The 12,619-nt window shown below is 36.4% G+C and overlaps 1 protein-coding gene across 1 annotated transcript in view; it reads right to left on the bottom strand.

Moving 5' to 3' along the window:
* The window catches only part of BFSP1 (beaded filament structural protein 1), a 55,994-nt gene that overhangs the window by 21,713 nt on the left and 21,662 nt on the right, over positions 1-12,619 (bottom strand). Inside the window, exons 3-4 of the mRNA XM_056813858.1 lie at positions 11,042-11,137; positions 4,801-4,893 (exon numbers count right to left, since the gene is read on the bottom strand). Coding sequence (XP_056669836.1) covers positions 4,801-4,893; positions 11,042-11,137 — 189 coding nt within the window. The remainder of the gene's footprint in view (positions 1-4,800; positions 4,894-11,041; positions 11,138-12,619) is intronic.

Raw genomic sequence — 12,619 nt, 5'->3', positions numbered from 1 at the left:
TTGACAGCTGAGTGAAGGATGGATCGGGTTAGGTAAGGAGAACAACTAGAAGGCTATTGTAATAAGCCAAGCATAAAGTAATGAGGACTTGCATCAAGGCTGTGGAAGTGTCAGAAGGGAGAAATGGGCTTAAAAGAGAGAGTTGCAAAGGTAAAGTTGGCAACAGATGGCAGGGGGTGGTGGGGCACAATAAAAGAGAATGAAGAGTTGACAATGACACCTAGATTTTGAGCCTGGGCTTCTGGGACTCTGGTGGTACCCTCTGCAAAAACAGGGAAGTTGGAAAGAGAAGAGGATTTGGGGACAGAGTTCAATTTTGGACATGTTGACTTAAGTTGTTTATGAGACATCTAGTTTGAGATGTCCAAGAGGCAGCTAGAGAAATCCTGAACCGGAGAAGGGATGGCCAACCACTCCAGTATCTTTACCAAGAAAACCCCAAATGGAGTCATGAAGAGTTAGACCCCACTGAAAAACAATTAAACAAGAAGAGATGTAGACCCATGTATGCTGGAAGACCCAATTTACATACCACCATATTCATAGTCTCCTCTTATATATGTGGAGTACAATAATAATGATGATGATGATGATGATGATGATGATTAATACTCCATCTACTGTGCCACCTAGCTGCCTAACAAGATGTAAACATATAAGTAAACACAAGGTCATCTGAAGAGGGAAAATGTTCTAACAACCAAGGAGATGAGGAAATATTTCTGGTAGGTGAACCTTAAGGAAGTTAAGGATTCTAAGAAGCAGAGATGAGGGCAGAATAAATTCTAGCATTTGCAACTTGTTCAAAGGTTCAAAGATCAGCTAAAGAATGCCATGTTCTGGGAATAACAAGTCTAGTTTTTCTGGAAGGCATTAAATATGAATAGGAAAAAGGTGGAATAAATCTGGAAAAGTAGGCTCAAGCCAGATTATTATAGGGCTTTAAATTAAGTTAATGAGTTCAAATTCTTTCCTAGAGTCAATAGGGAGCCACTAGAACTTCTTGAGTGGAAGGGTCGCTTAGTCATACCTGAGCTTTAGAAAGATTATTTTGGCAGATATGTGAAGGATAGATTGGAGAAGAGGAAAATTTTGGAGAGAAGAGAATAGCGATCAGATCACAGGGTTAGATGTCAAGGAACCTAAACTTTAACGACTCACATATAGGCATCTAAACTCATACTTATCTACTGTTTGCTTTTTTCACCACAAATCTGAGAGGAAATTTAGTGTAAGATCACAAATACTTTCCTTTATTCACCTATAAGAAAGAGACCATAGTGCTTGGTTGGCACCAGAGAAAACAAAGATGAATAACATACACTCTCTCCTCAAATCTAATTTAAAAAGATTTAACATTTACCACAAATAACTATAAAAGAAAACAAAGCATGATGGGGACACTACATAGGAATAAACAAGTGCTATGTGAAGTCCAAGGGAAAAGGAAAAGTCATTTCTGAAGAGGGCAGGTTGTTATTAAAGATTATAATAATTATTACTATTCAGTCATATCCAATTCTTTATGGCCTCTTTTGGGGTTTCATGCCAGTTACCCAGTACCCTAAAGCTTCCGTGAAGGGCTTGTCAATTGGCTGCACTATGGCTCCACTTGCCTGCTGAGTTCAGTCCAAAATTTCCTTTCCTAATCACTAATTCCTTCTTTATGTCATCTTCTTTTAATAGTAAAAAAAATCAATGGCTAAAATGTATATGGGCCAGGCTCTGAGCTAAGTCTTTTACAATTATTATCTCATTTGGTCCTCTCCAGAATGTAAGCTCTCTGAGGACAGGAATTGTCTCACTTTTCTGTGTGTATTTCCACACGTTAGCACAATGTCCATCTTATAGAAAGTGCTTGATAATTTTTTTTCTCTCATTCATCAGAACCACCTGTACATATAATTGTGGTAAACTCATTTGTAGCTTCATCTGTGGATAATTGAAAGGTATTTTTTTTCCCCTAAGATAATATACTACATAAATTAATGACTTGAGAACAAGGAACTAGCTTTTTTTGTTTGTTTGTTTGTTTGATAAAAACCCTTACCTTCCGTCTTGGAATCAATACTGTGTATTGGCTCCAAGGCAGAAGAGTGGTAAGGGCTAGGCAATGGGGGTCAAGTGACTTGCCCAGGGTCACAGAGCTGGAAAGTGTCTGAGGCCAGTTTTGAACTCAGACCTCCCATCTCTAGGCGTGGCTCTCAATCCACTGAGCTACCCAGCTGCCCCCTCACATGATTTTTTTTTAAATGTTCTAGGCAATTGTATCCATTTTCGAACACAGTATAATTTACTGAGATTTTCAAAGTAAGGCTAGAGTGGTTTCTAAATTATCAAGATTTTAAATATTTCAATTTAAAAGGAATAGCTCAAGTGTGCTTAAATATGCGCTCTGTTAGAAATGAATACTGGATTGGAAAAGAAAAATCTAGTTTTAAAAATTAGAAGTGAGATGTTTGGAAGAGAAACCCTGAAGGAGAAAATTAAGCTTTAGCATTCACACTCAAGAGGAACTGTTAAGAGCAGCTGGAGCAAACCCCAATTATATTCATCAAAGAGAACAGTCAGAGGTGGAACTCGGAATGCTGAAAGGTGGGCTGCAGGACAGTAATTTCACTGTGAAGGTTTAAAAGATCCCTCGCAACCCCCCCCCCCCTTCATATGGCTATTCCTTAAATGAATCTAAATAGTTCCATTAAAGAATGTAATTTATCATCCATATTAGCAAAATGCTGGACTCCTTTGCATTGGAGGATTTGGCACAAAGAAATAGAAAAGATGACACCATGAAGCAGATGTGAAATCTTAAACCAGTCCTGCAAATAAGGACAAAATCTTTACCAGCCTACTATGCCCTCTACAGGAGGAATAAGAGAAATTATGAAGAAAAAAAATTAACATTTCTTTCCAATTTTTTTACCAAGTGTTATGTTACCACTAGGATAGTCTAACTCTTACGAGTTATCTGTGTGTGTCTGTATATATAGAGAGTGTGTCATCTATTATATTTAAATATATATAATAAATTATATTTTATATTGTGTTATGTGATATTTACATTATAATTTTATATTTAACATATTTATTGTAATTTTACATGTGTAATATATATTTATGTTATGACTTATATATAATAGGTAATATATTTATGTTAGAATTTTATATAATATGTAACATATTTGTTATAATTCATATATAGTATGTAACATTTATATTGTAATTTTAGATGTGTAATATATTTATGTCATAATTTTATATAATACATAGCATGTATTTATGTTATGATTTTATATAATATGTAACATTATTGTTATAGTTTTTATATATGTAACAAATTTGTTATAATTTTATATAATACATGGCATATAATTATTATAATTTATATATAATACACAACTTATTTGTCATAATTTTATATAATATATAACATGTTATCATTTTATATAATCTTATTTTTATACTTTATAATATAAAATAAAATAACAAAATAATATTAATATATTTTACTATTTTAGAATATGAACATATTTTAATATTTTAAAATGTGAGTATATTTTAATATTTTAAAATATGAATATATTTTAAATGTAAATAAAATTAATAATGATAAATATATTTTACATTTTAATATATTATATCATATATACATTTTATGTGTAATATATAACTTTTGATATATTAAATAAATTTATATAATGTGTAACATATATTTATTATATATGTATATATTTATGAAATCCCCACAAAAGACAGCAGTGACTCAAGAAAATTTTTGAAATTTTGTATTATTATGCAACATAATAATACATTATTCGTTGTATTGTATTAAGCCTTCTTTTTATAACCTTTATGATAATCACCATCTATTTCATATATGTTGAAGGCTATGATCTTATATAATAAATATCATATTGCCTCTTTTAAAATATATTCACTGCTGGTTTGATGCTTTCTTATATCAAAAATAAAAATAAAATTTGAGTTATCAGGGCTGTTCATGAGAATATACCAGTGAGAAATTACACGAACCTTGGATTGTTTGGACCCATCTAAAATTAATAACAAGACTGTTGAGAAGAGAACAATGATGAAAACTGTAAACCTAGCATCACCGAGGATAACAAGACTCCTTAGTAAAAGAAGCAACATCCAGAATGAGAAGGTAATAGTCCCAACTATACTCTGCCGGGTATATGTGAACTATATCTGAGGTACTGGTTTCTGTTCTGGACATGACACTTTCTGAAAGAAATCAACAAATCAGAACCTAGCCAAAAAAAATCAACCAGGATGAAAAAAGGCTTCAAAGTCATTTTGTAGAAGATCAGTTGGAGATTTGTATAGTCAGTAACAGTGACCTCTTTGCCATTGACCTTACATCCCGAGCTCTGGGATATAAGCAAGGCTTTGATGAAGCCAGCTCAAATAGGTTCCGAAGAACCATTGGTTTTATTTTCAGTGTAAGCAATTAGAAGTTGGAAAATGGCACAAAATAGGGCTTGATTTATTGTTTTGTTTATTAACTAGACTTAAAAAGTAAAGAAGAAATATTAATAAATTAGATTAAACTTAAGAGAATGTTGTGAATACATTTTGGGGGAAAGAGCTAGTTGTTAAACATTTACCAGCACACCTCTGGATTTAAACATCTATGTTCCCAGACACACTCTTTTCTCATATGGAGAATACAAGTGGTAACGTTCCACTCAGGTGCCACAGGCATAATCTAATCCTCTTCCTTGCTTCCAAACTCTCTTTCTGGTGGTTGAATCATTAAGTCCTGTCCTGAGATCTTACCTCATTTATGCTGATGGCAATAGTGGACACTGGAGGTGTGTTCTGAATGATCTGCTGGAGGACGCTGACGTAGGTCTGGATTTCCAAAAGATTCTGTTGGAGGAATAGAAGTATTTCCATTAAAACTTTGCATGGCAATGGTTTTCCTTCTAGGAGTATGTATGTTAATGTGGTGAGAGAGGACCCTACATCTCTTCATCTACCAGTATTTTCCTGCTGTTTACTTTTCAGAGAAAGATTAGATTTTCTGTGAAGTCATAGGTCAGTCCATTCTCATTTCCCTGGATTTCGATTATTCTGAATTCTCTCTTCTGCTTTAAAAATTAGTCATGGAAAATTTCTAATCTCAGGTCAATTTTTTCCATATGAATAGCACATTTCCTGCTTCCTTATGTTCAAGAAATTCAAACAAGTTATACTATTGACCTAAGTCATTTATAACCATAAAAGTTCATTTGTGGTACCCTCCCCTAAAAAAAAAGCACATAAATCACTCCAAAATCCAATTTTAAAAAATTATGGGTTATTGATTGTTTTGTGTTGTCTATGTCTCTATTTTCCTTCACTGCTACAGAAAATTGGGAATTTGGCTATGAGAGCCAGACTTCATTGTCATGGTAGATAAAGTTCTCATTGTTCTAGGATATAGTTGCAGCTCTTTGGGAGTAATAATGGAAGTGTTACAGACAAAAGAGTGGGTGCCTTAATCTGTGACCGCAAAAATATGGTTTCAAAACTTTGAATTGCCAAAACTGTAAAGATAATTTTTAGTGTCTTGATTTTATATTAAAATAAAGTGGTCGCCATGGGAAAATTCCCAAAATATAAAATACCCAAGTCAGATGGGTTTATGGAGACTTTAATTAATACAAATGAAGGAATTAAGAAAAAGGAGAGAGAATAGGCCAATATATCCTAGGCCTGAGCCTTAAAAGAGACCAGTCAGTCTTTAATCCACTCACCACAAGATTTGTCCCAAGCAAGATTCTAGTGTTCAGAGAGATCCAGCTACTCCAACTAGTCCGAGCTCCAACTCAGCTACAAAAGCTGCATTCCCTCTTCAGAGCCCCAGCAGCCTTCTCTGAACTCCTGACCTCCAATTCAGCTCCAAAGCTGAATTAACTTCAGAGCCCTCCAGCTCCTTCCTTTTAAAGAAAATTTTCTCCTATGTCACCTCCCCTAAATTTCTATGTCTACCAATCACCGTAGACATTTTCCAAAGGACTGACCATTCTCAATTCACACCTGAGTAGACTAAAACTTTTGAGTAATTCACACCTGAGTAGACTAATCTTGTCCTTTGCAAGTTGCCTGATTAATTTGATCTTCATAGGTACTTAGCACCCCCTTGTATTAGATCTAAAAATAGACCTAGCTTAAGGGTTCTTGCTTCACTTTAAGTATGGGTTGGGGACTTTTCATTGTTCAATCAGGAGTTTATAACTTTATCTTCCCCTAAAGTATGCTTAAGTATGGGTGGAGTAATGTTAGAGTTCCTGATCAAGTACCTTCATTGTTTTAAAATGGGGAATGGTCCTAACCAAATGATCTAAGGTAGAGTCTGAGAATTTTTAAGATTCACAAGTCTGAGAAATTTTAAGATTCACAGAAGTCATGTGGTATGGTGTTAGAAAACCTGGGTTTACTCAATGAACTGATGCAGAGTAAAATGAGCAGAACCAGGAGAACATTGTACACAGAAAGTAAAACACTGTGTGGCAGAGGCCATCATACCCCAACTGGCTGACAAGGTCACAGTCTGAGGAAAGGAGGCCAGCAAAGCATACCCCAGTATGAGGGCCCTCCGCTGATCTCCTTCTGTGACTTCTCTCCCCAAATTTTCTCCACTAATGGACGTTGTGATTATTATTCTCTCCCCAATATGAGATCAATTACAGAATTAAAACCCAAAGATTACTGCCCATGACTGCTCCTTTCTCAAGCACAAGACATGCTCCAAGGCCTTATAATAAACACTGGCCAAAAGCTTGAGTACTATAATGAATCTTTTCCTACAATTACCACACTCCAATGAATGTGTTGGAACAGATGCCAAGCAGCATTGCTAGGCACTTTAAAGTAACACAAGAAAAACAGAACTTGTAAATTGAGGAAAACCCCCAAACTGGTCTGCTTTAAGCCCTCACACCTAGATATGAAGATGTTTTGTTGTTCATCTCCCAAGTAATTATGATGGATAGTGAAAGATGACCAAAAGCACAATGATCCTCTCAGCAGGTAAAGGGGTACTAACCTACAAATGGCTTTATTCACATTAATTATATCTATCACAAAGTGTTGTTGAAACCAAGTAAATGATCACAGAATTCTTTGTTGTAGTAACATCACAAGAGTGTTGTTTAGGTGATTTGACAATATCCAATCAGATTGTAGAATGTCTCATACGTAGAAGATTGATTGTGTGTCAAAGAAGCATGTACCAAAAAACCTATATAATAAACAAACCACAATACTATGGCAGAGCACTGTGTGTGATGCCTGCATACATGGGTTGAATGCACAGTGTGTCTCATCTCCTTATTCTGACCCTGATGTCACATCTGGGCAGATCCTCAGAGGATCTGCTGGATGGACCCCTATAACTGTCGTCCAAAACAGCTTTTGGACCACAGACCTCTGCCTAGGTAAGTTTCCAATTTTCCCCAAAAAGGTCCCCAGAAAAGAATATACACCCCTCAACCCAGATGATCACAGTATCCCTTTCAAAGGACTGCGGCCTCCTGTTAGCAGAGAACAGTTAAAGAAGGTGGGCAATCCAAGCCAAAGAACTTTTGAGAGATTTAAAAAGGATCATGGGTCACAGTGAATCAAAAGAAAGAAAGCTATTTACTGGAATAATAAAGCACACTCTGACCAAACCACCTTTGGCAGATGGACATGACACATGTCCCCTCCTTTGGCCATTTATCTTATGTACGTGTCTCAATAGATACATTTTCTCATGTAATTATAACCACAGTACACATAGGTGAAGCATACAAGGGTGTGTCTCAGCATTTATTTACATGTTTCTTATATCTAGGTATGCCAAAAGCAATAAAAACAGACAACAGACCTGCATATACCTTCAAAGCCTTTGCAAAACTTTATGGCACTTTTCAAATTTCTCACTCCACAGGAATCCCCTACAACCCCCAGGGACAGGCAATCCCATTTGCTGGACAGACCCCTATAACTGTGGGAAAATCCAATGTAATAGACCGTGCTACTAGTAGCAATGCAGCAAGCCAGGACACTCCTGAACCAGGACACTCCTGAAGGACTTATGTAAAAGAATGCTATCTACACTGAGAAAAAGCATTGTGGGAGTAGGAATGCAAAAGCAAAACATATGACATACCTTATCACATGCATATACGGGTATGTTATTTGGGGCTTAGGCTTTAAAAAATCACTCTATAGCAAAAATAAATATTATGGAAATAGATATCAAGTGATAATATTTGTATAGCCCAGTGAAATTGCTTGTCAGCTCTGAGAGGTGGGGAAGGAAGGGGAGGGAAAGAAAATGAATCATGTAAACATGGAAAAATATTTTAAAATTATATTTTTTTAAAACTGGGTACAAATCCAACCTTAGCCATTTACTACACATATAACCTTGGAAAAGTCATTCAGAGCCTCAGTTTCCTCTTGTGTAAAAGCAAAACATTGAACCTCTAAGGTTTATCTTAGCTCTAAATCTACCCTATAATGCTCTATCAAGGGAAATATTGGTTGTTCTGAGATGCTATTATATGGAAAAAGTAGTACCTAGTGATGCACAAGAAAAATGTAGTCATAGCTGCTCTCTTTGTGGTGGCAAAAAATTGGAAAATGAGGTGATGCCCTTCAATTAGGGAATAGTTGAACAAATTATGGTATATGTTGGTGATGGAATACTATTGTGCTCAAAGGAATAATAAACTGAAGGAATTCCATGGGGACTGGAACAACCTCCAGGAATTGATGCAGAGTAAGAGGAGCAGAACCAGGAGAATATTTTACACAGAGACTGATACACTGTGGTACAATCCAATGTAATGGACTTGTCCATTAGTAGCAATGCAGTGATCCTGAACAACTTGGAGGAATCTACAAGAAAAACCACTATCCACATTCAGAGGAAACACCAAAGAAAAACAACTGCTTGAATACATGGGTCAAAGGGATATGGTTGGGAATGTAGACTCTAAATGAACATCCAAGTGCAAACATCAACAACATGGAAATAGGTTCTGGTCAAGGACACAAGTAATACCCAATGAAATTATGCATCAACTGTGGGAAGGGTGGGCGGAGGGGAGGGAGAGAAATAATGTGATTCTTGTAACCAAAGAATAATGTTCTAAATTGACTAAATAAACTAATTCAAATGGAAAAATTTAAAAAAAAAAAAAGAAAAGTGTAGGCTATCAGGCATGCTATTAGAGGAATGCCCAAATACCATCTATCCAACCTTGTGAATCACCCAACTCAGTGTGCAAATGCAGGAGGCACACGTAAGAAGAAGGAATCAACCACCTAAGACCTCAGAGTGGAGAGGATAATGACCTTTCTGACCCACATGTTCTTCCCATCTGACTCCAAAGAGGAACCTTGGACCACTTTAGAATGACCCAACATCCTACCCACAAGGATTACCCAAAGGGTCAAAGCTAAGAGCAAAATATAGAAAAGAAACAGAGCATCTTGTGATAATTAAAATGTTTGGGAGCAAGGGAAATATATATATATATCAATTATGACCGCTGAAATGTGTTTTCTACTGTGTCTTGGTTTTATATAAATATAAGATGGTCACCAGGGAATATATTCCCAATTTATGAATATGCCCAAGCCAACTGGGTTTTATAGAGAAATTTAATTTATAATATACTGATTAATCAATAGAAAAAGAGAGAAAGTAAGAAAGGAATAAGAATGAATAAATCAGTCAGTTGGTTTTATCACTCACCCAAGATCTCTCTAGGTAAGGCTTCTCATGCCAACCTCAGGCTCCACCTTCAAGAGAGCCTCCTTTCAAGAAATGTTTCCAGAGAATTCTCCTCCTTCAGAGCCAGCCTTCTCTCCTGGTCCTCCCACAGAGCAACCTCCTCAGTCCTCCTTCAGAGCAATCTCGCTCAGAGCAAAAACTCCTCCTTCTCTCCTCAGACCCCGCTATCTTTAAGGAAACCATCTAACTCCCCTCCCCTAAGTTCTCACATCTACCAATCACTGTCGATGTCTCCCCTGTGCCAATGGTGGCTCTAGATTAACCCAGGACCACCCAGAGGTCTGTTTCCTTTGCACATGTCTGTTGTAGGTCATATTCTCAAATAATTAAATCTTGATCTATGCTACAGCCCTTCCTAAATCCTGTTAGACTGAGTAGGGTGGAGATTGTAAGTTCCAAGACCTGGTTCTGTCATTCCAAATATCTCTATTGTATCAATTCTAAAATCAATCATGACTCAAAGAACTTCCTGTTCTATGCTTAAGCATAGGTCAAAGCCCTTTCCATTGTTTAGCAAAAGGTTTCTGTCCTAAAGTAGTCTTAAGTAGGGAGGAAAAGGATCCTCCCATGCCAAGGGGTTTCACATTCCAATAGAGTTCTTACTATCAGTAGGAAATTTTTTTCCAAGTATAAAATTTCCCAATGGTGAAATTTCCAACATTCATAAGTCTAAGAAATTTTACGGTTTACAATCTAAGGATGGAAGAATGGTTGAGAGAATAAGCAAATACTATATAGCAAAGCGGGGGAGGGGGGGAGAACAAAAGATAAAAGGAAAGCATACTACCTCTAGGTTCCTTTTTCACATGAAAAGTACAGAATGATTTGATGAATAAGCATAACAACACCAATTAAAAGATGAAAGGGTGGGGAGATGTGACAGTAGCCTCCAGCATTCAGATCAGTCTGTTGCCACCATATGGAAAAGATTCATTGACATTCATTGTTTCCTTAACTAGTTAGAAAATCTCAGCAGCCACAGTTGATTACTTTGAATAGCTGATGACCATTGACCAATCCCAATTTTTTATCCCAGTGACTAGATCATAAATATGGAGCCCATCCCACCATATGGAAAATATTCAATAAGAATTATTGAGCAACCAGCTGACCACATCCATTTTACTAAACAAAAGGAAAAGAGATCGAGGCTAAAGCATCGTTTTCCATTCCTTTAAAATTTATTTGGACTTATCTGGCTGACTAAGAGATGGGAGAACCTTTTTAGAAATGGTTCATACTTACCTTCTTGTACCTGTCTTTTGCTGCACTGATGTCATCCTGAAGAAACTGGGATTCAATCTGAAGTTCCAGATTATGCAACAAGGCTTCATCGGCTTCCTGAAATGGTAAAAAGAAAATAATTTTACGTTGGTCTCCCCAGTTCAAGAGATGGAAGAAACATTTAAGATTCAGAGAACTTGACACATGTAAGGATCAGTGCAAAACTTAGCTCTATAGTTTAAAACTGCTGGTGAGATCATTAATATTAATAATATTAGTAGAGATCTTTAAGACTTTCCAAAACTTTTCCATACATTATCTCATTTGAACCTTATAACAATCCTATGAGATAAGTGCTATGAGTATTATTGTCCCCACTTTACAAAATAAGAAAATTGAGGCTCAGAGAGGTTTAAATAGCTTTTATTATGAACATGCCAACCTAGTTAAAGTACCATAATAATTTGTAAAAAGAAATGATATGGAAATTTTTGGCAAGAGTATTAGAGCTTGTCAAAGTAGTAGTCATAATTGGGATAGGAGCCAAGGTCTTCCTAATTCCAAGTCCTATCCTTTTTCAATTAAAGTTAATTCAACAAACATTTATTAGCAGTCTACTTGATACAATACCTGGTACTGGAGAGACAAAGACAAAACAAATAAACTAGCCCCCTTGATCAAGTAGCCTACATTCTAATGCAGGGATGCAACATGTATACAAGTAAGTAAATAATAGAGGCATTTAAATTAACAAAGGAAAGGGAAGCTGGGTGGTTCAGTGGTTAGAGAGTGAGACCTGGAGACAGGAAGTCCCAAGTTCAAATCTGGCCTCAGACACTTCCTATCTGTGTGTCCCTAGAAAACTCACTTAACCCCAGTTGCCTCGCCCTTACCACTCTTCTGTCTTGGAATTGACACACATTGATTCTAAGAAGGGTTTTTTTTAATTAACAAAAGAGAGAGTGCTAATAATAAGAACCAGAAACAACTTTTTATAGGTTCTTGAACTATAATTTGAAGGATACAAGGAATGATGGTTACTACAGGGAAAATGTACATGGGAATTATGTGTTCTCACCTATACAACCCAAGAGGTAGATGCCTGAACCCTAAATTTGTTGGCCCAGGCCTGGAAAGAAGAGAGCAGATTTATCTCTCAGCCTCAGAAAGAGAATTCACGAAAAGTAGATTTCATGGCCTTTATTTCACACTCAGAAAATACAGTAAACCATAAGCAATCAATACAATTTGCTTCTCACTCCTACTGAATCCTCAGTTTCTAGCCAGGATCTCAAAAGATGTCCAGATTCATAGTAACATTATAGTAACGCTCTGTGGTCTGAATTCACCTCAGAAAAGGAAAGAGGGGGCAGCTGGTTAGCTCATTGGATTGAAAGCCAGGCCTAGAGTCAGGAGGTCCTAGGTTCAAATCTGGCCTCAGACACTTCCCAGTTGTGTGACCCTGGATAAGTCACTTCACCCCCATTGCCTAGCCCTTACCACTCTTCTGCCTTGGAATCAATATTGACTCAAGGTAAGGGTTTATTAAAAAAAAAAATTTTTTAAAGAAAAGGAAAAGATTTGGAGTTGCTAGAGAAA

The sequence above is a fragment of the Monodelphis domestica genome, chromosome 1, assembly GCF_027887165.1.
Source record: "Monodelphis domestica isolate mMonDom1 chromosome 1, mMonDom1.pri, whole genome shotgun sequence".
Classification (NCBI taxonomy): Eukaryota; Metazoa; Chordata; class Mammalia; order Didelphimorphia; family Didelphidae; genus Monodelphis; species Monodelphis domestica.
This window is presented reverse-complemented; position numbering and strand designations above follow the sequence as displayed.